Source organism: Lingula anatina, chromosome 3 (assembly GCF_051362555.1).
Source record: "Lingula anatina isolate TDL-2025a chromosome 3, LinAna3.0, whole genome shotgun sequence".
In the NCBI taxonomy this organism is placed as follows: domain Eukaryota; kingdom Metazoa; phylum Brachiopoda; class Lingulata; order Lingulida; family Lingulidae; genus Lingula; species Lingula anatina.
In genome coordinates, this window is record NC_141769.1 from 28622464 (window position 1) to 28649643 (window position 27180).

A 27180-nucleotide genomic window follows, 5' to 3' on the forward strand; every position below is an offset into this window, starting at 1 on the left:
GGCTGACAGAGCAATTGCTAGGATTGCAACACCCAAAGCTACATACCCAATTATATCATCCAGAGACAGTCCTCCTGTGGGTAATGTTAAGTCACCAGACAAGAGGGGCTCAGTCAGCGACTGAAATATAGTCTCTCCCTTTTTTGCTGCTGACATTACTTTTCGCAGATTGAGTTTAATGGAGGAATCCTTGGTTAAAAATTGTGAAAAGTTATGATTGTATAGGCGTAACGTGGGGATTGTTACTCTGGGGGGTGTTTGAAAGACGGAATGACCAAAAATATCAGAAAAGTTACCTTCATCAAAAAGTTGCTGTAAAAGTGCTAAATTTATGGGATGAAGAATTTCAGTAGTTTCATTATGTTCACAAATTCGACGGGGAGGAATATATGTGGAGTCCCCTTCTATAGAGCAGGAACATGGCACCTTCAAAACACAAAAATCACAACCAACTTTGGTTACATTGGATGAACACCGCATTGTCAAATTTTGAATTCTGTTAACCAGAACTTGATCTTTCCCAACTGGCGTTAAGGTGGAGGAGATGCTATTGGGTAGGAGTTGGAAATCGCAGAGGTCTTTGATGCTGGTTTTATCATTTAGTAGAAGGGCCTTTAAGCAATGAGGTTTCTTGGATACCTTAGTATTTTCCAGTGCACAAAACATGGGGTTTTGTCCAGTGCAAGATTTCAGAAAATCATAGTTCAGGCTAATGTGGTGGTTCCCAAAACTGGCAAAGTATTCAGGAACATTGTGGAGGAGGGTGGCATGTTTACTTGTCGCATTGAGGGGAACTGGTACTGCTTTAACATGAAACACTGTAAATAAATCGTGGGATGCTATGGGAATTTTGATGGTGATTGCTATTGACTGATTTAAGTTATGTGTGGCAATTTTGCCATAACGGTAGTAATACTGCAAATTTTGGTTGATAAGTAGTCCTGGAAATTGTTTTTGAAGAGAAGCCTTAATTTTCTTTAAAGTGCTGCTTAGCATATGAGGGGGAAATAGAATTGGTGAAAGCTTTCCATGGGAGACATCATTCATACCTATCATTGTATTTTCGATTTCAAAGGTGAGCTTGTTAGTTATGGTACTTACATGCATTAACTTTGTAAATAACCCAAGTGTAAAATCTATTTCATTCTCAATATACTTTAAATCACCTCCTAACATTATGTTTAACTGGTGATTGTCTTCTATCTGTTTAACCATGTTCATCATGCGTTCATTTTGCCCACTTACAATTGACCCATATTGAGAACTAAATTTGGAAAAGGATGTCAGGGCTTTTTGCTGCCTTGATTGCAATGCATTGATGTGATCAATCACCTTATTAAGTTGGTCTTCCGTTGCCACTCCAAAGAGACTATTCGCCACCTTACCTACAAATGGAAGTGCTGATCTTTTTTGTCTATTTTCCTCAACATCATCATTGGTAAATATTTCACTTACTCTATGCCGAAGTGCTCTCAATTCACTTCTTGTTTGACTATACAACTTTCTACCTTCATCTACTGCTCTTTCGATTAATTTACATGTTTTCTTATTTAAACGCCCATCGCAATTATACTCTAAGTTAGGCTCCATCGGAACTTCTGGCAAGTACACAAACATCGTGTGTAGCCAATAGTCGTTTACCACTGCCATCGTCCCTTCATTTCTAAAGAAAACACCGTAGTTTATCCGATTTTCAGCACTGGTAAGGGGCAGAATTGCCACAGCCATCCAGATGACAAGCCATAGACTTATGCAATCGTATTGGGGTCCTGAGGAGAAAAATGAGATTTTAAGAAGTGGCCTTTACCTATCTTACTTATAGAACCGGCTACAAGAAGATTGCGCATTAGGTACAAAACCAAAGATCAGAAAGGAGTAGGAGAACAGGACTGTACAATAAAAAGGCATAAGGACTAAGCGCTAGACATTTTAGAAAGACTGCCAATTCTATACTGAGGAGTTGCATTACATCTGATCACAATCTATTGACGAGTCACCAGTTTACGCTTTTTCTTCTTTCCTTTCTTCGTCTTATTAGCGTGGAATTCCTGAATTAGCAAATCTGGCACTTTATCAGCCCTAACCCAAGTCGATGTTTTTATACCTTTCCACTTTATTCTATATAGCTTTTCTCCTTTGTACCATTCATAACATAATATTTTCTCTACCTCTTTTTCCTGTGGGTTATCTATCTCAACTTCACATGGGACAGGAGTGTCAGGTACATTAGCATCAAATTGTGCTTCTGGTTGGATATTTTCAGTATCATTGATCGGACCATTAACTGGAACATTTTGTGGAGTGATGTCATCAAACTTTGTTCTGATAATGGGGTCTTTGTATGGTTTAAGTCTATTGGCATTAACAGGGGCCTTCACAAGTTTGTTGGTGATACACTCTCTCAATTGGTATGTGGCATTGCCAAGCACTCTCACTATATAGAAAGGCCCTATAAATTTTGGAACGAGTTTGGATGTCAAACCTTTTGGGGTTCTTTCATTTCTTAATAAAACTTTGTCCATTTCGGCATATTTTGGATTTGTAGCATTTCGGTTATGATATTTGGCATTTTGCCACTGAGATTCCAGTTTTATTTTTGCTGCCACCTGTCTACCCTTGTTTAGAGAATCTAATCTGTCTGATACATATTTTGCCACATTATGGGGTAGGTCCCTCTTGGGTAGTAATTCAACATCTAAAGGTGTGGTCATTTCCTTTCCAAAAAGAATGAAAAATGGACTATAACCCGTCCCTTCTGTGGGAGAACTTCTATAGGCCATTAACACTGATTCTAAATGATCTGCCCAATCTGACTGATCTTCTCGACATAGGGCACGCAGTGATTGCCATATAAAACTGTTGAACCGTTCACACGTGGCATTTGTTTGGGGATGATACGATGCTGTGTAGTGTCTTTCTACATCAAAAATGTCACAAATGGCTTGTACTAACTTTGATCTAAAATTTTGGCCTCTGTCTGTAATAATTTCAGAAGGCGCACCAAATCTTGTAAAAATATGTTTGTATAAGACATTTGCTATTTCAGTAGCCTCTTGTGATTTAAGGGCAAATGCCTCTGGCCAACGTGAAAAAGATTCGACAGCTAGCAAGATATACTTGTGTCCGGACTTTGTTGGTGTGATTGGACCTAGTATATCCAAATGCCATGTGCTGAAAACATCTTTTATGGGAAGGGGCTGTAGTAACGACTTTGTATTGTGATAACCTCTTTTGACCTTCTGACAAACACTGCAGGACTTGACATAACGTTTAATGTCCCTTGACATTTTTGGCCAGTAATATTTTAACCTGATTTTTTCTAGGCATCTCCTAAAACCTGGATGGCAAGCGCCTGCTCTGGCATCATGGTACGCTTTCAATACCTTAGCCCTGTATTGTTTTGGCACTGCTAACTGCTCTATCAAGTTTTCATCACCTGCCTTTTGTTTTCTTCTATTTATGTGTTGCCTATACAGGATACCGTTCCTAATCAGGAAAAATTGTTTCAGGTTCTTCTTTTCTGATTGTACACTAGTAGGACTTTGGAGGAGTCTGATGATTGGAGCTAGGTCAGGGGAAGCGCTTTGATTTTGAGCCAAGTCAGTTAGTTCTACCTTATCTGGCCATTTTGTTAGTGGTGTTTTATTGACACTTGCAACTACTACTGGAGGATTTGGTCTGCAGTAATTGAATTTGATGGTATGAAGTTTCTTGTCAATTTTTGATGGGGGTGTCAGGGTATACGTGCCCTTAGCATCATCTATCATGTTGACTTTAGGTTGTGTTAGAGCTATGTCATCGTCTGCTTCATCAGTTTGTCTTGATAAACAGTCTACGGGGTTCGTGCTACCTTTCTTGTAATAAATTGAAAACTGTAAGTCTTGAATTTCAAGTGCCCACCTATTCAATTTCTGGTTTCCACTTTGTTTTGATTGCAACCACTCCAGAGGTTTATGGTCAGTAAAGATTGAGAAATGATTGGGTTGAAGGTAAACTCGGTATTCCTTAATTCCCTCAATTAAAGCCAAACATTCTTTTTCTGTAACATTGTAATTTCTTTCTGCAGGACGCAGTGTTCTAGAACCATAAGAGATAGCATGTTCCCTTCCATCTTTGTCAACTTGACTAAGCATATAACCTATCGCAAAGTCTGAGGCATCAGTCGTTAGTTTGAATTCTCTGTTCATGTCGGGGAATGCCAAGATAGGGGCTGTCGCTAAGGTGTTTTTTAGCTTGTCAAATGACTGTTGGCACGTGTCTGTCCAACTAAATGGTTTATCCTTTCGTGTTAATGCATTCAAGGGGGCTGCAATTTTAGCATAATTTTTGACAAAACGACGATAGTAATTACACATACCCAAAAAGCTTTTCACTTGTGTGCGAGTTTTCGGTCTCAAAACTTTTTTGACTGCCTCTACTTTTGACATATCTACTGAAATGCCATCTTTTGAGATGAAATGACCTAAAAAGGCTATTCGTTTAGTAGCAAATTTGCATTTTTTTGTTTTCACTTTGAGATTGGTTTCTTGTAACCGTTTGAAAACTAATTCCAAATGTTGGAGATGTTCCTCAAAATTTTTTGAAAAGATCAAAATGTCATCAATGTAACACAACACCATTTTCCAATTTAAATCTTTTAGCACACGGGCCATTGTGTTTTGGTAGTGCGCCGACGCGTTACGAAGGCCAAACGCAAGTCTTTTAAACTGAAAATGACCATGGTGGGTCACAAAAGCTGTTTTATGTCTGGTAGTCTCTTCTAAGGGAAGTTGCCAAAAGCCCGAGAATAAATCTAAAGAACTGTACACCCTGGCATTAGAGTCAGCAAGTATGTCGAGTACGTCAGTCAGTCGAGGCAAGGGAAAGTGGATGGGCGTGGTCACTTTATTTAAACGTCTATAGTCTATAGCAAAACGCATAGATCCGTCTTTTTTGCGAACCAAAACCACTGGGCTTGCCCACTCACTATTTGACTCCTCAATGATATCATTTCTAAGCATCTCATCTGTTTGTCTTTCTATCTCAGTCTTTTGGTCAGTTGTCTGTCTATAATGTCTTTGTCTTTGGGGCGGGGCGTTACCTGTCTCTATCACATGTCCTTTCACTTTTGCCTCTCCCATTTCTGATAAATCTGATGCAAATATATCCCTGTATTTCCCTATTAATATTAATAGTTCACCTTTCTGTTCTTCTGTCAGGTCAGTTTCATCTAAAGATAAGCCCGTTTCTTTAGCTAACTTCAGGAAATGTGAGTTATCTATGGACTCTGCCTCTGTTGTCCCAATAAAGTGTTCCCGTTTTAAGCATGAGCTAATGTTAGCTGGACCCTCCTCACCCATGGGTAGAATACAGTTTGTCTCTACAGGGTATGCTTTGGCCAAGACAGTGTCATTTGGAATGGTTATTGATTTGTCAGTGGGATTGTATATTCTGCACATGCTCCGATTCTTATCTATAACACACCTAGCCACCAAATAGTGGTTATCGACAGGATCTAACAGTAGACTTTTAGCATTGGTCTTATTTGCTCCAGATATTTTTACAGGTATTAAGCTTTCAGTTCTGGGACCAACAGTTATTTTGTGATTGGTACGCACCAGGCCTACATAATTTGGTTTATTTGTGTGACAGAACTTCTTATCATTAAATGACAGGATGCTATTTTTCATGTCAAAGGTAGCTCCATTTGTCTTTAGGAAATCAATGCCCAAAATAACATTTCTTGGAAGGTTTTGCAAAATGTAAAATTTATGAGTGAAGGAGTTTTTGCCTATGACAAAGTCAATTAAAGCACAACCAATAATTTTATGGGATTCTCCGCCTACTCCTGAGATTGTTAACAGGTCTGATTTTAAAAACTTAACTGTTGATTGCTTTTCATGTTTTAGTTCTCTCATGATGTTATCCGAAATGCAAGATATTGATGCACCTGTGTCAATCATGGCCTTAACTGTCAGGGTATTAAAATGGATTTTAATCAAATTGTGTTCTATAGGGTCCCCTCCCATGACATTCCCTAGAAAACAACTCTCCTGTAAATTTTTCAATTTTTCCTTATTACGCAGACACCCCTATTGTTTTATGGTTCTGCAAACCACAGCCAAATGACCAATACGCTCACAGTTGTAGCATTTCATGTTACGGGCAAAACAATTTAATTCCGTATGAAAAGTCCACTTACCACAACGTGAACACTTCCTCTCCTTTTCCTCTCTTCTCTCCTTCCTCCATTCACCCCTTCTTTCTGCACTCCTTTCACGCATCCTCTCCTTGCTGCTATCTCTAGATCGATCTGCTGGCTGGAATGATACTTTTCTGTTACTTCTCTCTGTTGAGACTACCTGTACACTGGGCCCTTCCAAAACTCTATTTATCAATTGTGTTATTTGGCCCATCATGTTTTCTTGCATTGTGACAAATTTGTTAAGTATTAAATGATTGTTGTCATGCTCTTTCAGGTCTGTAGACAGGGGTGCCACGGTAAGATCTGGAGACACATTAGTGGTAGCAGTTTCAGCCAAAATAGCTGCTTCTTCTAATTGTCTCAAATTTTGAGGGTTCTGCATGGTTACAGCTGCCCTTATTGTAGGTTTAAGGCCATTAATGATGGCTGCCAAAATGTGTTGCTCAGGCAATTTTACCTGATGTCCCATTTTCATCATTTTAGAAATGAAGTCTCTTACCTTTTCTTCGTCCTGTCTACTGGAAAATATAGATGCAGTCATGGATCTGATTTTGCTTGGACTAGGTCCATATCTTTCTAAAAATGACATTTTTACTCTTTGATAACTAGTTTTGTTCTGCAAACTTAGGTACCATGTTTTGGCATTTCCTTGTAATAAATAACTAAAATGCGAAAGTCTCATATTGTCATTGTATTGCATAATATCACAATATTGATCAAATTGATAAACCCAATCTGATGCACAGTCCCCATCCTCTCCCCTAAAAGGGAAGGGAGATAGATGTTGTGGCATCGTGATTACCACTGGAATCCCTTGATTTTTCTGAGCTGCCACTGGACTCCCTTGATTTTGTTGAGCTGCACTGGGGGGCATAGGTGGCGGTGGTGGTGGTGGTGGTGGCATCTCTATCATTGCTTGGGACTGCTCCTGTTGCTGCCCTGGGGATCTTATCAGAGAGTTGGTCTGCTGGGCTTGTTGTTGTCTCTCAATCTGGTCCAGAGGCTGCAGCTCCTGTTGTTGCTGAGGACCAGGCTCATGTTGCTCTGAGGGTACGTTGTGGTTGTTGCCCATCTAATTCAGGGGTATGCTGACTCGAAGCCTGCTGTTCTGTTGCTGCTTGCTGCTGGTTGGAAGTTCTGGGGGATGCCCGTCTCATTTTTGTTGCCCTTATGGTTACTCCACCAGTATCAGAGTTGAACTTCAGTATCAGTGGAAGAATGAGGGATCAGCAATAACCAACAACAAGATTTTCTGTTGCCACTGACTTTATTCTATCTCTCTCCCTGTCCCTCTGTCCCTCTGTGAGGATGCAGGGGATTATATACACAAATATCAAAGACATTCCTATGATCAAAGAGATACATTTAAGATAACTGTAAGGGCGACAACATGTCCCTTCAACTTGTGCCCAGCCAGTGTTACGGACCTGTATTTCAAGTTAAATGCTAAATATTTGTCATGGCAGGTCATTTCTGACCCTGCCCTGTAATTATCAAAATGATGCTGGAGATGTGTGTGGTAGGTCATCTCTGACTCTGTGTGCCACGGCAGGTCATTTCTGACCCTGCCCTGTAATTACCAAAATTCACCAAAAATCACTAAATTTAACATGAAAATATAATCAGAAGTATGATTATAATTGTGCTTAAGTATATTTTGCTTACATGTTTGTTGATATATATATATATATATATATATATATATATATATATATATATATATATATATATATATACACACACATTGCTGATGTTTTTGTTGTTGTATATATTTAATGTTTTTGTCTTAAAAACAATTAGCATTTCATGTACATAAATTTTTTGTCAGCGGTGATGGTGGGTTTTAAGTTGTTTGTTAAATATTGCCTAAAAAAGTCAACAAAGAAACGGTGCTGATACATGTAGTTGCAACATTCATTGTTATATATTTGTTTTTAAATTGTTAAAATTAAGTGAATCAAGTGGCTCAGTTCATTGCCAGAAATCAGAAAAACTAATCAGAGTGCAACAATGGAACAAAATGTTACTTAAAAGTTATATTTTTTATAGAAGTGTCAGTTTTGAGATATGGAAATAAAACACTACAAATTACAAACTTTGAAACTTATAGATTTTTGTGTAATACTTCATTTTATGTTACAAATCTACAGTTGGATAGTTTTAAAATCAAATCATAATCAATGAATAAAGACAAATAGAATTGTTTATCTATAACTCAATCTTTACGAAAGAAGAAAAAATTAACTGATTAAGCTAAGAATATTCTACTTTATGGCAAGGTAGGGGTTGAGTTGTTTGTCATCTGCCAGTTGGCAGCCTTCGAGCAACCTCCATGTGAGCTATATGCCATATTGAAAAAAAAATCATAGATAGTGAATTTATTAACATATTTTAGGAACTATACCCACATTTAACAACTCCACAGAATGTATCTACTACTACAGTATATTGTCTCTCACATAAAGAAAAAATTGACTCAGATTTTATATCAGCAGTGTGGTATTCAGTACAAGACAGTGTCAGTGCAGGTTAATATGATGGGTCTGATGGCCAGAGGGCAGCACATGATAGTATCAGTGTAAAGTTGTCCACCTTGGCCAAACGCCCCTCAAGCCGACATTGATTTATATCAGTATGGACATATAGGGTTACATTCCCAATGAAACTATTGTTCTAAGTAATTCTTAGTAACTCCTGGGGACTCTCACTGAATTCAATCAGATTAACACACATCTGCTTGTGTCCAACGTACTCGTAAAATCACCAGCTTTTCTATATTCTACTCAATACCAGGAAGAGGCATGTTAATATTTTAATCTGATTGCATTGAAGCAGTGAAATTCCCTGCTGAGTTGGGTTGATCTACGTAGAACACAAGTTTCATTGGGAAAGAGCCCTAAGTGACAAAGGAATCTACATAATATATATACATTGTTAGAAATGCTTTTAAGTCATATTTTCTGTAGACTGACCATTACTTTCGGAAAAGTTGAGGATAGAAGTATGGTTCACAGAAATCTGCTGTATGGCTTGGCTGGTGCACTGGTGCTGATGGCGCTCTTGATAATGGTAAGTTCTGGCTGGTGGAATGAGAATCATCCTTTCCTTTTCAGATCACTTTTGATTCTTGTGCAATGTTTGATGATTTTATGGGTAAGTTTGACTGAAGATGATGTTGAGTTCTTTCGAGATAATACCACACCACATTTTGGCTGTTTATTTGACTGGTGATAAGGTGTTTTTGGTGATGGATATATTGGAAGGTCTTTCATTCAGGTGTTACTTTGCAGGAAGTTAGAAGAAGTCAGATCTGTGTATTGTTACAACAGTTGGCTGTGTGATTTGTATGCAAATTTGGGTTGTAGAGGCTTACAAAGTTTCTTATGAATTATGAATTTGATTATAAACTGTATTTGGATCAAGTGGATCTTTTGTTACCTTTAACGATGCACAGATTAGATAAATTTTAAAATGGAATTATGTTCACATTTTTTATCCTTGAGCTTAAATATTTTATATTTTAAGTGATGGTCACAACATTTCTGGCTTATTTGAAAGTTTTCTTCTAGTGAACTGAAGATGGGATAGTTGTCACTTAAGTGACATGGTGACGTTTTGAAATGAGCTCAGATATATGTTTGTTTAGAAATCCAGTAATTTGAAAAAAAGCAGTGATTTTGTACTTTTTCAAAATTGTTCAATTACTAAACATATCATAGTATTCTAAGTGTTCAAAATAGTTGTAATACTCATGTTCTTTCAGCTGCCAAAGAAGTTTGAAATGCTGAAGACAAATGGTGAACCAAACCATTTACCAGAACCAGCCAGTAAAAATAACCAGCATCAGACAGAGGTCTCAAGGGATCATCTGCATTTGGCACCATCTATTGACAACCCCCTGTCTCCTCCTTGTGGGGAAGTCTGTGATTTTTCCATCCACAAAAGCAAAGGAATGTCTTTTGTCAAGAAGAATTTTAATTGTCGTAACATATTTCTGAGACTTAAATACCCTCCTGGAAAAGTGTATAAACCACCTCTACGAGAGCCACCTACAGAGCTTTTGGATGCGTTCACACAAAATGGAGACATGGCACTGGGATCTTTTTACATGGATGGCACAACGGCTTCTAAGGGCTCCGTGTTCAAGATAGAGGACATGAACAAATTAATCAAAGACGATAAAGAGCTAAAAATGATTGGAAGTTACGGAAAAGAGAGTGCAAAGTTTAAGAATGGTCTCAGCAAATACAAATCTGAACTGACGGGCAAGTCTGGGATAGTGATTGGGAGTATTCGTCCTTGGATAGAAGTAATGCTCATAAACATGGGTGTCAAGCATGTGACAACAGTAGATTATAATTCTGTCATATTTGAGCATCCTCAGATATCGTTTAAACTGATGCCAGACTTGGCAGACGAAAGTATAAAAAATCAGCCACCCCAGTTTGATTTTGCTGCATCATTTTCTTCCTTAGAACACTCAGGACTTGGTCGCTATGGCGACCCTATTAATCCATATGGTGATTTTGAAGCTGCAGCGCAAATATGGTGCATGCTTAAGCCTGGTGGGTTATTTTTTCTTGGTGTTCCTGCTTCATTTGGAAAGAGAAAAGGGACGCTGGAGTATAATGCACATCGTATCTACGGTGAAGCTCGTATCGAGCAACTCACGGCAAACTTTGAGGAAATTTATAGGTTTCATACTGGTATTCACGGTGTATTTGTGTTGAGAAAGCGAGTGTGATCAGATCGCCCTGAGGTTCAGAGCCTGTATTGGAACCTCTCTGAATATCAGAGTAAACTGCATTAGATCAATGAATCTGTGAGTGGGGATTATTGATAATATATGGAAATCATTGGCAAGGAGGAAGATGTACTCTTCATGCACATTAAATACAATAAAGTTATCTGGTTTGCAGAACTGAAAGTGGTGTGATACACCAAAAAGTAATTAAAAAGCAAAAAAAGTAAAATATGGATTTGATAGCATGGCGTCAAACCAGAAGTGATGAGGTGAACTGTCTCCTGTTTAAGTGGCTCTTGCTCCCCCTCAGGGACAACATTTATCATTATGCCTAACATGATACGACCAGATATGACTCCCATAATTTTAAACTCCCTCACTTCATCTCATAAGTTTTGATAGTATGTCGTCCAAATTTGCATAAGAATTTTGACATGTTACAGTTCTCTCACCAAGACTTGCGTCATAAAATATTTAATGCAAATGGTGATCTAAGTTAAGTATAATGTTATCTGGCATTTTTCACCTCAGCTATTTAGTTTGAAGAGTTGATATTTAACTGGTAGGTGCCCTTCTTCAGGTACTGAAAATAAAAGTTACTAATTTTAACTGAAAAGGCCTATTAGTAACCTTTCCTTTTTATTTTATTTTACTTTATCATTATTATCATATTTTGTACTGGTGACAGTAAAATCATTTAGTTAAGTAAAATATGAAAAATTAAAGATATTATGTTGACAACCAGTGTTTATTTGAGAAAAGAAACAACTATGAATTGAATTGCCATGATAAATAACAAAATTTGATTTCTGACCTTGTTCTTTGGACATTTAACATCACAGCCAATGGAGAGTAAAAACATAAGTCAACAAGATGTATTTTTAGAATTGTACAAACAAAAAAATATTTTAATCTAATTAAAATGAGTGAAAGCTATAACAAAAAATGTATATATAAAATGAACAAAAATAATAAAATAATACTGTATATTATACTAAACTATGCATTATTAACCAAAGTTACACTCTGAAATTCATAATTATAATGTTTACACTGCAAGGGTGCTAAATGCCCCTGAAAATGATCTCTTCTCATCTAATCTCGCAGTTGTTACAAAATGCTGCATTCCTGTGGTCTTTTTTTTTGCATATATTTAACCCAAATTCAAAGACTCATCCATCACTTATAAATGGGTAAATAAAATACAGATATATTTCTAACAGGGGATGCTAAATAAAATGCACATGCTGGCATGACCCTGGAGTTGTGCCAACTCTTCTAAAAAGTCACCATTTCACTGAGGGTGTTTCCATCACCATGGAAGAATTAGCTCATCATCAGACAATTCCATGGTATGGGTACTGTCCAAAGGAGATTTAAAATTTTGATTTGTCATATTCCCATTCTACTCATTTTTAACTACCAGTAACTAGGGAACTAACTTCCTTAGAAATCCAATGTAAACCTGGGCCAATATGACCCATTATCCCCTCAGTATAAATAATAAAGACAAGTGAAAGTGCTATCTGCCACTTGTATAGAGGCACAGCACAACTAATATGTGCTGTTCACTAAATATCAATGTTCTATTTATAGTCTTCTATTTACGACTTCATGCTATTTATTGTTAACTTTCATAAACCCAAAATATAAATGAAATCAGAGCATTGCACAGTCAATAAAAGAGAAGTTTTGTACCACGTAAATATCAATTAAAGAAATGAAAAAACAAAAACAGAGATCTGCAGTATCATAGACTAATCTCCATTATGGCATTTTCCTGCAGGCTGTTCACTTTCTGATCTTTCCTGTCTATTTTTGGGGTCACATGCAGATCAGCCACAATGGCCGAGTCACTATTTCCATCATTCCCTATAGTCAGGGCATCCTCTACCTTCAGGGATTGCCTCAGGTTGGTCTTGGCGGCACCGCCAGTTTTGATATTGTCATGTGTCATGGCTACTGTTGTGGGTGCCGTTGTACAGGTCGTGAAAGTACTGTAACTGTCAAAGACACTATCTCCATTGCTTTGGTAATGGGTGGGGCTGCTGTCTGAAGTCATGCTTCCCATTTTTGCAGTAAAGTTTCTAGAAGTTTTTCGCCTGAGAAGATTTTGGGGTGTGTCGTCTGCAGCAAAAGGTGGTGACCTCTGGTGGTACTGGCTGGCTTTATCCTGCAGATGTTTATGTAGCTGACGAATATGATCTTCCTTCTGCAAAATATAGCAAATACTTTATAAGCCAATTATATGATGCAACTTTCTGAATAGTAATGCTCGTTTTAATCAATCCCTGCTTTAAATTTGTGTCATAATAGAAATTACTCTTTTGAAAAAAAAAATTCATTTGCTGATTTTTTTTCACACTTCTTAGGACAAATTTATCTGACATGTGTTCCATATTCTAGACTACCTCTGATATTGCTTTCTTAAGATCCTCGTTATCTGTGACTAGCTGGTTGTATCTGCCCTCATCTTCTTGAACCACAGTAGCATCTGTCAAGGAGACATTCTCAGCTCCATCTCGGGGGTTCCTTATTATTTCTATAATCTGCAAAATGTTTTGAAAAATTGACAGAAGTGACAGAAGCTGGACTGACTTTTGAACGGAATGTTTAGAAAGTATTCACATCATAGAAAATTTTGTACTTTTTTGCAACATTCTCCACATGGGCCCTTGAGAATTAAAAGAAATACAAATTTTAAGTAAAAAATTCATAAAGATCATTGTCAAACTGAAATGGAGAATGAGGTTAAGAAATCTTTAAAAAATGCAAAATTAATTTGACTTTCTGGTGGTAAAACTTAACAAATATATATGAATTGTCAAGTGAAACAGTCCAATAAACTGGCAGTTAAAGTTAATATAAAACAGATAATTGTTAAAGTTACTTCCACCAGTAAAGAACTTCACATGTACATGTAGATAATTTCATTGCATATGCCATATACAGTTACACCACAAATTAAAACAATCAGATATCTAACAATGTCCACTCAGTGAAATCACCTTAAAACCAAGCTCACCTTTGGTACAAAAATCAGCCCCATGGATAGAAAAGAACACAATATGATTGCTATGGAGACAAAGGCAAAGCTGGCATCAGGCTGGCTACGTATGACAAGTGTCACTGGACCTGTGATAAGACTGACCACCTAGATTGGATAAAGAGTTTATTCAGCCATTGATATACAAATATAATTCACATATAATAACAGAAATCAGATTGCTATTCAGATAAAATGTATAAAGTATAAGGTAACAATATAGTTTATTAAAATATGGTTACTAAAAATTCTATTTTTTTCTTTTTTGATGTTGTTGTTGTTGTTGTTACTTCTATTGAAATAATTTACTACATATAAGCAGTCTACATAATTATGTTGACAGCCAGAACACAGCATACACTGAATCGTGAATACAAACAGGACAATCATTTTAGATGAAGTCAAATATAGTAGACTTTTATCAAATATACCAATTTCATGCGTAGTCACTGTTTTAAAAAGTCAGTATCCGTAGAAGCAGCTACCCTGTTCAGAAATATTAAAAATTCCACTTTTATTATAGCCTGCTAATAAAATTGAATAAATGTCAGAATGAGTAATGAAATTAGGCAGTAATTCAATGAGAAGCATGTCTACCCACCACAACATTATAGATACTCATTCCAATAAAGCGAGAGTCATTCACTTGTTTCATCTTTATACTCCTCGTTTCATAGGCAAGAAATAGTCCAAATAGAAGTAGAAGGCCTTTGTATCCAAACACAACACCTGAAAAAGAAAAAAAAAACACTGCCTTATACTGAAGTGCAAAATATCAAAAGAAGAAAATACTGTTGGTCATTCAATATCTGTTCCTTTGTCTGATATCTATACTCTTACATGTGGTGAATTCAGGGTTTAAAGAATTTGCCTTAACACACTACCAACACGGCCTATCTCAATGCAGTCTCCCTACACACACTTAGTACAACATACATATGTAATGAACATAGTGTCACACCTAAAAAATATCACTCCAGACAAACTGTCAAACCTAACACTCTGTCATCGCAAACATAAAACACATTGTCATACCTTATAAATTACCACGCCTAACATGTTGTTGAAGGTTGCACATTGTCACACCTAACACACTGTAACAACAAACACATTGTCACACCTAACACACTGTAACAGCAAACACATTGTCACACCTAACACACTGTAACAACAAACACATTGTCACACCTAACACAATCACACTTTACATCATATCCTACCTATCCATATCATAAAGTGGTGTGATTCACAGTGCTCCAGCTGTGGCAATATCTTCACATCTTTGTGGATATCTGGAGGGTCTTCCTGGGGGAAATCTTCCAGCTCTCTGTACAGAGGATCCAGCACCTGCCACACAGTGAGAGCAGCCAGGTCCAGAACCAGGATGACGATGAGGACAATGTGGAGCTCCCACTCCTTCATTAACTGAAACATGTTAAATTATATGTGTACATACATCATCTTAGATTATTCAAATTTTAAAATAATTTGTTTGAAAGAGATTATCATGAACTGAAAAGGTCAGATAATGTACCAATATATCAATCTATGTTTTGTAAAGTCAAAAACGTTGTTCAAATTAATAAAATAAAGCCTTCAAAGTTTCTCATTATATACTACAGCACTGTTTTGAGACACACTGAGCTATCAAATAAGGATAAGAAGAAAAGAATTAAATCATTTGGAGATGTGTGTAACATGTGTCATAAACCAGTTTGTTAGTGACAAAGTGATATGTCAATTAAGTGACGTGTCAAGGACAAAGTGTCCTCACCTCTCCCTCTTTCTTCCCCCTGGTGGTCCACCTGTGAACTGCAGAGATCTTGGAGAACATGGAGCCATAGCCGAGAAGGAAGCCAATAGACAGTAGCCACAGTCTGGCCTGGGGATAAAGAAGATTCAACAATTCTTTAGCCAAGTTATTATAGACTGACCGCAGTTCCAGTGTAAAAAAGCATTTTGCTGACTAATTTGCTTAGTCAGTGGCTCATGGGCCTATAACAAAGGTGAAGCTCTAAGATAACTTCCAGCAGAGCCTGCAGACAAGAGGATCACAGCTAAAATAGTATTATAGAGACTGAAAAGTACTTTTGTTGCTCTGTTTTACATGTGAGATAAACTGGTCCTATATCGATTCCAAATACAAGATTTTGTGACTAATTTAACTTACATGTTTCAGGCTACATATTAAGTATATTGAGTATATGAATGCATCCTTCCAGTATAAAAAAGTATTATCCCTACCTGGCACATCTGAGGGAAAACCTCAGGTGGAATAAACTGTCCGTCCAGTCCTTGTAGGAAGACACAAAACAGGCAGATCATACAGCCTATCACAGTGATGTTGTTCACGTCTGGGTGGGACATACGGATCAACCTGAAAGACACAGCAACTAATGGAGAAAACAGGACACCAATGCCATCTGGTGGACAATAGGTGAATTACTCATTACAGCGCAAAAACTCACACAGAGACTTTTAAATAATTTCCACTAGAGCATTTGAAAAACGAGACTGATAACAGTTACTGTGGTACTGAGAGAGAGAATAAAAAAGTCATCAAATATTCTTCTTTTGCTTCCTTCTGCTTGTCTTTGCTTGTTTTTGATTTTCAGTTTCATTCTAAATGCTCTACATGTGCACATACCTACGATGTCTGTGTTTATAGTTGAACAGCAGGCAGCCGACGCCCACGAGGATCCCCAGTGCAGCAAACACTGATATGGCGATATACGTCCCCACTGACAGCACTCTGAGTGTGGGCTCCAATAGTGTCCTGTCTGCAGGAGGCTGGCCATCTGAAAGTTTTGAAAATAAGTCAGCAAAGCTGTCAAATGGACAGAAATGTACAGACAAAAAGCAGAAAATAATGATGCACATAAAAGGTTATTATGATGCAATAATACATTAGGCCTAACAGCAAAGTCAGTGCCAAATGTCAACTATGCCCGTCCTTTAGTATAAAAAAAATATATATATAAAAACGTGGAGGTATTTTTTTAAATGCACAACACCGCATCCATTGTCTTTAACTTATTTACCTGGTTTCTTACATTTTATGATATGTGAACATAAAGTTACAATGAATAAGGATTCTTTAAATATTAAGACAAGAAATATCCCTAAAATGTCCCTTTCCTAATTTTTGTCCATATGTCAGCCATGAAATCAAAAGTTGTGACTCACCAATCCATTGTTCGATATTGTACCAGATCAGCTTGTCTGCTACATAATCATAGAAACCAGTCTTATTGTAGATACCACCTGCAAGGGAGAATACAATGGGCTTTGTGCACAGGTCAATACCAGGTGAGAGTTCAAATTTAAGAAATTGAAACTTTATCCAGTTATGTTCGATTTTGAAATTCAAGCTCTTTCATACATAATTTCATCTAATTCTGTAGCCTGTTTTACGTACCAACCATCTGTTCTATCTGGACCCATGCTATTCGGTCACCTTCAGAGGTGAAAGAGACTGGACCCTGGAATGGAATGTTCACATTGGTTAAAGGACAGTAAAACAGCTGATTACCCCACAAAACCAATCACTGCTACTGATATTATTCATGATACGATTTTATGTACACTGAAGTGATACTTGAAAAGAAAAACAATTTGTTGCAAATTTTCTTTCAGCATTGATGATGAAACAACTAGCTAATACAATCTATTAGACTAAGTCCCTTAATGCTTGGGCCATAGACAAGTTGTTACGTGAAAATGTACTCATCATCTGAAAGTCAGCCAACAACAGCTAGTACTTGTTCCTGTGAAATGTACTGTACAAAGTTGATTTTGGAAAACAACAACCAGCATTCATTCTTCCACTTACCGAGACTCCAAGAAAGTTAGTAGAGTTCATGGCATTGTAAATCTCTTCCATTATTTCTCTTTTTGAATACTCAAAATCTTCAAGTTTCAGACCCTTTGCAGCAAGCCTGGATAACAAACAACATCAGCATATATTGTGCTGCCACCTACTGGTTGCCTATGGACATTATGATGAACAAAACCATTCGCTGACTGTCCAAAATGTTAGGAAACACATTTTTTGTTTCAAAATTGAAGATTAAACATCAGACAGATTTTTACTATCATACCAGGTACGTTGAATAAATATATTATTTGCTATATATAATGTCATTAAATAGTATCTATTTACTTTCTTGAAATAGTGAATGATAACATCTATTTCAAGTTGCAATGAATATGTAGTCAAGTGACTTTTAATATTAAGCTATAAAAGCACATGATGCTGTAGCTGATCAAAGGATTGTGATCTTTTGGAAAAGAGTCAAGTATTGTAACTATCTATTCAAGGCTCTATAATCAAAGGAAACAAGTGAGTACATGTGTATGTGCATGCATGCACCTGAAATCATAAGCCAACAGCACCTGTGTGTGTGTGCGTGTGTACGCACGCGTGCGTGTGGGTGTATTCACACATGTGTGTGTGTGTGTGTGTGTGTGTGTGTGCGTGCATGCATGCATGTATGCGTGTGTGTTCCATGTGTTACCTTGGTATTGTCTTATTAAAGGCAAAAGCCAGTGCCCAAATGGCGTCATAAGCCAGGGGAGCCTCTGGATAACCCTCTGTGTCAGAGGGAGCCTTTCCAATCCTCTTTTTCAGCTCGTCTTCAAACTCTTGAGCTGTCTGAAACAACAGTGCACCAGCTAAACTTCAACAATCTTAAGTCAAATTCATAATCCTTCGTGAAAATATCTCATTTTACAAACCTTGTTTAGATAACTTTGATTCTCTGTAAAATATCAATTGAATTCTGAAGATGATATCAGGAAATAAATAATTAAATAATACATCTAGAACAATTTCAATAGAAATAGACAAAGGATAAAATGTTACAGTTGTTTTCAACTGGATTATTCAATTGGACTTTCAAAATTTGTCAAAGTTTAACCTCACTTTTTATTTTGAAACACTTTGCACACTGAAAACTAAAATGAAGCAGCTGACACACTGACGTCACACCTAACACATTCTACTTCTGATGGCACAATCCTTCTGATGTCACATCAAACACACTCATTGACTACTCACAATTCCAGCATCACTGACAACAGTTTTGTTTTGATTCAGCATCATGGCTTCTGTTGTGAAATGTCCCTCCAAGGCCTCTTGCAGTTGCTCAGCTGTACAATTCACATTGGGGTCTGGTTTAAGATACCACTTATCTGGGTACCAACCAATTAGAAACCACACATACTTCTTACCATAGAGTTTTTCTTTGTAGACCTTAAATGATAATAATAGAAATAACTATAAAATATTTCAATGACAGCACTGTCTATTCCATAGGTTTATATGTGGATGTAGCTGTACAAGAGACAAAATGATTTTTTTCAAAACTTCTCTAAAATCAAGCAAGGAAGAGAAGTGTTGGCAAACACTGAGAATTAAACAACTATTGTGTGATCTTTACCTCGCAAAACACTCTCCTGGCCATATTTTCATAGAACACTCCAACAATTATTCGTGGGTCCTGTTTCTGAAATAAACATAACAAAGCACAATATAGATTCAATTGAGATTAAAGAATGCCTTTAAGTTGCTTAAACTGAAGCCTGTTACAAAATAAAATTGACTGGTTTTGAAATAAGCCCATAGAAGCTCACCAAAAAAATTCAATTGCACAGCAAAGTAACATGTGAGGGAAATGATCAATAGCTTTCAGCATTGTTGAATCATCTATTCTGCGATGACTGTCAATTTTAAGTGCACCCTAAGCACGTAAGACATTTAAAACTTTTAACGGAAAGGAAGAAATACTGAATCAGGCATAAATAGATTTAGGAGCAATGTTTATCACTATTGCAAGGAAGTGCCTGATTATAATACATAAGAACAGCAAGGGGAGGAAGTGGACCCAGTCAAAATCCAGGTCTGCAGCCAGCAATTTCAAAGGGGGGTCTTTTCTGAACAAGTTTTAATTTTAAAGCAGACCATTTTCTGTCAAAAAGGAGGGTTTGTTCTACCCCTCCCCCAACCCCCCTGAAATCAGTAAAATCAGTAAAAATGCTGGGTCTTTTCTCACATCACGACTGATTCTGAAATGAATCAGAAAGAAATAAGAAAGTTTAGCATGTCCAAATGACAAGTTTTATGCTGACAGTTTGTTAGTCACAGCAAGATCCTCCAAACACCAAGTGGGAATTCAGCTGCCTTCATTACACAGTGGCTCTAATTTCCTCATCAATCTCACTAACCACTGCGACTCTCCGAGGAAAAAATAACTATTTCCTAAATGAATTGGTTTTTAAAAAAGTCATCAGACCAAAAATGTCACTGTGAAAACAAGTCTGATTACTGGAATTATTGTCATTATCTGGTGAAGCCACCTTGTGTATACCTCTGGCAAGCTGACAGATCACCCTGAGAACCCTAACGTACCACAGAACACACAGAAGACACAATGACCCCATTCCCAGAGATTGGATCGATCCAAACTAGATCGACCTAACTCCCTGGGGGTTCACGCTAAATAGCTGTCAGTCGAGCGGGCACGAAAGTTAATTACCCCCCTACAGCTTGTAGTAGGCGGGACGGACATTTAAGCCAGATTATCTGACAGTAATCTAGTGAGACAACCCATGGGGATAGATCGATCTAAATGTCTGGGAATACGCCCAATGTCTCTTTTGTCAGTCTGGTTTTGCTGCTGAAGTAAGGCTCTGTTCACAACCAAGTTGAGCTGCAACCTAACTGGGCCGTGCACTTGAAACATGCTGTGCATGCTGCATAATGACTTCTCTGCTTTCCCATATGCATCATCCCTGCAGGGATTACATGGCATGTTTTCAAGTGGGTCGCACCATATTTGAGCTACAGCTCAGTCAGATCCACTCAACTTGATTGTGAACAGAGCCCAAGGTTGGTGATTAATAAATATGGTCTCTCTATTATCTTTCCAGTACTCTTTCATCTTTTTCAAACTTAAATTTCATCCTTTGATCTCTCTGCATTATTCTCTCTGTACTTTCAGTGTTGTAATTTACCTTCAAATTTCTAACAGCAACGGCTGGGTTGGTAAGGAAGTCTTGCCGGATGGCTATCTCTATTCCAGCTTTTCTGGCCCTTTCCTCCAAATCTTTCACAGTCTGAAAAGAAGTAATAAATTGAAAGGGTCTTAATATGAACTGGATAACATGCATTTCCTTTACTGCAGCCACAACAGGATTAGTTCATTTTCTTACTATACAGTAAGTACTAAGAGAGTGATGCATGAAGTTTCATGGAGACTGTTCACAATGAATTTTGTTGACCATACTAATGCAAACTAACTCCACAGGTGCTGTGGCCAAATGCAATCAGATTAACGGGCTAAAGGTGTATTCCCAGAGATTTAGATCAACCTAACTCCCTGGGGGTTCACGCTAAATTGCAGTCAGCCGAGCGCGCACCATAGTTAATTACCCCTTTACAGCTTTTAGTAGGCGGAGCAGACGCTTAAGACGGCTAAGCTGACAGTAATCTAGTGAGACTCCCCACAGGGATAGATCTATCTAAAATCTATGGAAATGGGGTCTAACACTCCTCCTGGTGTTGAGTAGAATAAAGAAAACATGGTTATTATACATGTATGTTGGGGAAAAAGAAGAGGCAACAAAATTCATTACATTCATACAGACAGACAAATAGGCAAATCATTATACCAGAATAACAAACAAAGACTAGAAAAAATTAAAGACATACAATGAGCTTTTGACTATAAAGGCATGGTTAGAAACAGAGTAAAACTTCCATGACACCAGTGTATCCATAATGCAAACAACTGATTACATTTAAAACAGGGTGATTACATTTAAAACTAACCCTATTTTACTTTTGTTTATTCATATTAAATTAGTGAATTATAACCAGATTCCCATTCTAGAGCTAATAATGCTTATAATGTTTTGAATTATTGGTTGTCACACCTACATGAACTAGTGGCACTCTGAAAATAGAAATCTACACCCCAAAAAGGCGTTTATGAGATATACAAAACCTTGTTATTTCAGCAGATTTGAATTAGATATATTAAAAGTTGGTGTTAAACGGAAAATTGTTGAACTTTCCAGGAAAAATCATTAAATGATCTTATGCCTACACTCAATCATGCTTTCCTTCCATGACAGATACACAGACACAAAAAAGAAAATTTAGCAGATGAACAAAATAACAATAATTATTATAGAGTCAGCCCAAAGAATGATTCAGCAATGTGTGGGATAACTTTCACTTCTACGCAGAGATCCTTTAAAAACCAAATTAAGATTGAAGTAGAAAAAATGTTTTAATGACTAAACACTGTTCTTGGATAAATATCAAGTAAACACATTTGCCATCTTAAATGTTTTCCTAATTTAAGTAATGGTTTTAAACGCAACTGCCTTAATGCAAAGAGAAGTTGTTCCACTATGAATAAAAGTTGCTTCAGCACAAAGAAAACATACATATTCCTCTGAGAATTTCTCATTAGTGCCAGCAATTTCAATAACAGTATAAGACCTTATCTTTTTACAAACCTAACCTTTAACTCACCGGAGATTGATGAAGTTGTCCAATAAAAACTGAAATCTCTCAAGTGAGTAAAAGTTAAAGTTTGCAAGAAAAAAAGAAAACTAAGATCTTGAAGTGTATTTCAACATAGACACTCATGAGGCTATCATCTACTTTCGAACAAACAATCAATCAGTGTACTGCATAATTATCTATAAACTTGTTTTTTTATGTCATCTACATGCAATCCCTTAACCACCAACTAAGTTAATGAGTTTGGCTTCATTCAACTTTACTGAACTTTACAGTCAGACAATTTCATTTTGAAGACTGGTAGTTCTCTTTTCCGATCTTATTGCCTCCACTTTTGCCTTTGTTTTGGTTTTTATTTGTTAACAGACTGACTAAAAAATCTGTAGACAGATTATGATAAAAATTTTAGGCTAAGTCAGATAGGCTAACTTACATATGTTTAACCCAAAAGATTTTGCTGTGGTTAATTAATTAATCAATTAATTTATCTATTAACCAATAATAAATATTGAGCTGACTTGGAAAAGGTCTGCACACTTTAAGTGTTTTTCTTGTAACTTATCAAACAAATTTGCTGCTCAATGAATTTAATAAACACAATTACTGCTATCTCAGAAGTTAACTTTACTGAGTATGCAGACACCATTTTGTAACAGTTCTTAAAAAAGTGGACAAAAAATCCCCTTTTCAGTTTGTGATAGATACCTAAACAGGTTAGTTTGAAATTCTCTTTAAGTAAATTTTTAACGGAGCCTGTGTCATCTCTCAGTATGCTACATGCATGTGGCAGTGGAGACCTACACTAATATCATCATGCAAACTCTAACCAGCTATATAGATAATCAGGCATCAGAATTCTTAGCATGACAATATTTTCCTTTCTGCTTGATGAGCCTAGGAATCATAGAAGTCAGCTAATTTCACAGAGTGTATGTTTTACTTTTGCACTATAAATTTATACAATAAATCATGAATACACCATTCTAAGCTATCTATGCTGGCTAAAAAATTCCTTGCAAAAGAATCATTGATATGCCATTAAAAGTTATTTTTAAGCAATCTCAACCAAAGTCAGAAATGTCAGACAAACGTACAGGCTTTTAAAATCAGTATTTTCTTTACTTAGCCATATAGCCATGAGGTTTCATGCATTTCTTTATTTTAAAAACACAGAAACATGTTTTGAGGATCATAAATAGGAAGATCAACAAGAGAATAATCTGTTATCACAACCTTTCAACATAAGTCGATGTCTTAATCCTTTCAATGTGGAAGATTTTTAATTGTTCAGATGCATAATTTTGGAATCATTAAAAAAATTATATTTCAATACAGCACTTATGATGCTTTTAATATATAGAATAGAATTAAAGATCAGCATGCTTTTCAATTTTGTTTCTACCTCTCAATTGGAATGTTCTGGTTAAAAAAACATATATATAATTATGACTAAAAAATACAGTGAGCATAAAATTCACTTTTTCCCCCACTTAAGGGTTCGAGTCATTTTTGTAATACCCACCGTAGTGAACACTTCCTCCGTCTGTTGTATGGTAGCAATGCGGGTCCAGCCCCATTTCTGGAACAACCTCACACGCGTTGGGTTATGGAGTGTCGCTGAGGGATGGGTGCGGAAAAATGTTGGAAACCTCTCCCTGTTGGACAGCGCTGGAGAGCTGGAGCCATAGGCAAGCTGTAAATATTATTATTATTATTATTATTATTATTATTATTATTATTACAACAATGAAAATAACAAAATATCACAGAACTGGAGCCATATGTAGGATATAAGTTTTATTTAATATTATTATTATTTTTTTTATTACAACAATAATCATAAAACAATGAAATAGAGCTAGAGCCATAGGCAAACTAGAATTATGATAATGGAACAATGTAGGAAATTGACTTTTACATAATAATTCAAATTATTGTATGCTGGCATTTGTTTGATTCTGATGAATTGTGATAATATGTTCAGGGCCATCTGCCTCTGGGAAAATGAACAAATGCAATTAATTCCTGGCAGCTCTACTGCCAACATAACTGTAACTAGAGGATCAGAGAGGCGATACCGCCTCCAAATATTGTACCACCAGCTGGAGCAAACGCATTCGTATAGACCCCCACATACACAAAATAAGGGACACAGCCACCAGTTTTGTGCTTGACAACCTGTAAAAATGCAATCAACAAGAATTTTTAAACTATTGCAAAAAATATATATGGTACAATCAAATTTAAGTTCTTCGTAAGGTAGGTCAAGGGTCAATTTCAAGGTCACAGTAAATTGCCAATATATGACTTCCTATTCATGTTCAAGAGTAACTATGGACCTATCTCTGTCAAGTTTGAAGTTAAAAGAGAAAGAAATTAGCACAGTTCAGTTCATGATAAAAAGAAGGTCAAAGGTCAATTTCAAGGTCACACTTAGATTGCCAGTATAGGACTTCCTATTCAACTTCAATAGTAACTATGGACCTATCTCAGCCAGTTTTGGAGATAAAAGGGAAGCAAAATTTGCAAAATTCAGCTCATGGTGAAAAGTAGGTCAAAGGTCAATTTCAAGGTCACATTTAGATTGCCAGTATATGACTTTCTATTCAAGTTCAATAGTAACTATGGACCTATCTCTGCCAGTTTTGGAGATAAAAGGGAAGCAAAATTTGCAAAGTTCAGTTTATGGTGAAAAGTAGGTCAAAGGTCAATTTTAAGGTCACATTTAGATTGCCAGTATATGACTTCCTATTCAAGTTCAATAGTAACTACGGACCTATCTCAGCCAGTTTTGGAGATAAAAGGAAAGCAAAATTTGCAAAATTCAGTTCATGGTGTAAAGTAGGTCAAAGGTCAATTTTAAGGTCACATTTAGATTGCCAGTATATGACTTCCTATTCAACTTCAATAGTAACTACGGACCTATCTCTGCCAGTTTTGGAGATAAAAGGGAAGAAAAATTTGCAAAGTTCAGTTTATGGTGAAAAGTAGGTCAAAGGTCAATTTTAAGGTCACATTTAGATTGCCAGTGTATGACTTCCTATTCAACTTCAATAGTAGCTACGGACCTATCTCAGCCAGTTTTGGAGATAAAAGGAAAGCAAAATTTGCAAAATTCAGTTCATGGTGAAAAGTAGGTCAAAGGTCAATTTTAATGTCACATAAAGATTGCCAGTATATGACTTCCTATTCAAGTTCAATAGTACCTACGGACCTATCTCTGCCAGTTTTGGAGATAAAAGGAAAGCAAAATTTGCAAAATTCAGTTCATGGTGTAAAGTAGGTCAAAGGTCAATTTTAAGGTCACATTTAGATTGCCAGTATATGACTTCCTATTCAAGTTCAATAGTAACTATGGACCTATCTCTGCCAGTTTTGGAGATAAAAGGGAAGCAAAATTTGTAAAGTTCAGTTTATGGTGTAAAGTAGGTCAAAGGTCAATTTTAAGGTCACATTTAGATTGCCAGTATATGACTTCCTATTCAACTTCAATAGTAACTACGGACCTATCTCTGCCAGTTTTGGAGATAAAAGGGAAGCAAAATTTGCAAAGTTCAGTTTATGGTGAAAAGTAGGTCAAAGGTCAATTTTAAGGTCACATTTAGATTGCCAGTATATGACTTCCTATTCAAGTTCAATAGTAACTACGGACCTATCTCAGCCAGTTTTGGAGATAAAAGGAAAGCAAAATTTGCAAAATTCAGTTCATGGTGAAAAGTAGGTCAAAGGTCAATTTTAATGTCACATATAGATTGCCAGTATATGACTTCCTATTCAAGTTCAATAGTAACTACGGACCTATCTCTGCCAGTTTTGGAGATAAAAGGAAAGCAAAATTTGCAAAATTCAGTTCATGGTGAAAAGTAGGTCAAAGGTCAATTTTAATGTCACATATAGATTGCCAGTATATGACTTCCTATTCAAGTTCAATAGTAACTATGGACCTATCTCTGCCAGTTTTGGAGATAAAAGGGAAGAAAAATTTGCAAAGTTCAGTTCATGGTGAAAAGTAGGTCAAAGGTCAATTTCAAGGTCATAGTAAGATTGCCAGTATATGACTTCCTATTCAACTTCAATAGTAACTATGGACCTATCTCTGCCAGTTTTGGAGATATAAGGGACTAGATGTTATAATTTTGGAGTTACCATAATGTGCCTTAAATTTCGTACAGAAAAAATTAATTAAAATAAAGAAAATGTCATTTTGGTCAAAATTCTTGAAATAGGAGGTGCTCTGAAGTTTCAGAAGTTCAAATTTGATGAAATAATGTCATTTTTGAACACAAGTTGTCTGCTTTGCCAAGCCTTATGTTTTATTTTTCCAGAGTTCAAAATTTATTATCCATTACCGTACTGCACATTTTGCTTTTACCACCCATATGTTCTTTTTGATACAGCGTAACTCGAAAACCGTATGGAATACAAAAAATCCGAGACCACCTCCAGTGTTGGGCTTTACATGCTCTACTAAATGCAAAAAAGAATGGGTCTCTAGCATTAACGGTTCCCGAATTAGAGACAGTTTTCAGTTTCGGTATCTTATGGCCGCTACTCCCGTGAAAATGCACCGATTGACCCCAAATTCATGGAGATGAAAGATGACCTGAAGGGTAACACTTTCCAATAATATTATTGGTTAAGTCTGTGTGGTGTCTGAATAACAGGGCAAAAAA

General features: G+C 36.6%; 2 protein-coding genes across 2 annotated transcripts in view; one reads left to right on the top strand and one right to left on the bottom strand.

Moving 5' to 3' along the window:
* Positions 1–7928: 7928 nt before the first annotated feature.
* LOC106171118 (uncharacterized) lies at positions 7929–11741 on the top strand. The gene is made up of 2 exons (XM_013551274.2): positions 7929–9253; positions 9948–11741. The coding sequence occupies exons 1-2, from the start codon at positions 9125–9127 to the stop codon at positions 10926–10928; spliced, it is 1110 nt and encodes a 369-aa protein (XP_013406728.2). The 5' UTR covers positions 7929–9124; the 3' UTR covers positions 10929–11741.
* LOC106174988 (gamma-aminobutyric acid type B receptor subunit 1) overlaps positions 11658–27180 on the bottom strand; it is a 37251-nt gene continuing 21728 nt past the window's right edge. The window contains exons 3-18 of the mRNA XM_013556783.2: positions 24030–24200; positions 20989–21090; positions 19416–19481; positions 19034–19228; positions 18492–18628; positions 17807–17912; positions 17393–17456; positions 17161–17238; positions 16622–16772; positions 16219–16351; positions 15749–15856; positions 15195–15399; positions 14576–14703; positions 13954–14082; positions 13340–13477; positions 11658–13140 (exon numbers count right to left, since the gene is read on the bottom strand). Of these exons, the coding sequence (XP_013412237.2) occupies positions 12679–13140; positions 13340–13477; positions 13954–14082; positions 14576–14703; positions 15195–15399; positions 15749–15856; positions 16219–16351; positions 16622–16772; positions 17161–17238; positions 17393–17456; positions 17807–17912; positions 18492–18628; positions 19034–19228; positions 19416–19481; positions 20989–21090; positions 24030–24200 (2373 nt within the window). The 3' untranslated portion in view covers positions 11658–12678. The remainder of the gene's footprint in view (positions 13141–13339; positions 13478–13953; positions 14083–14575; positions 14704–15194; positions 15400–15748; positions 15857–16218; positions 16352–16621; positions 16773–17160; positions 17239–17392; positions 17457–17806; positions 17913–18491; positions 18629–19033; positions 19229–19415; positions 19482–20988; positions 21091–24029; positions 24201–27180) is intronic.

Bases quoted from the DNA above. Each gene is read 5' to 3' on its own strand.
- LOC106171118 (XM_013551274.2), top strand. From the start codon at position 9,125: ATGCTTTTAAGTCATATTTTCTGTAGACTGACCATTACTTTCGGAAAA. The intron at 9,254-9,947 runs GTAAGTTCTGGC...ATGTTCTTTCAG, and splicing joins TGATGGCGCTCTTGATAATG to CTGCCAAAGAAGTTTGAAAT.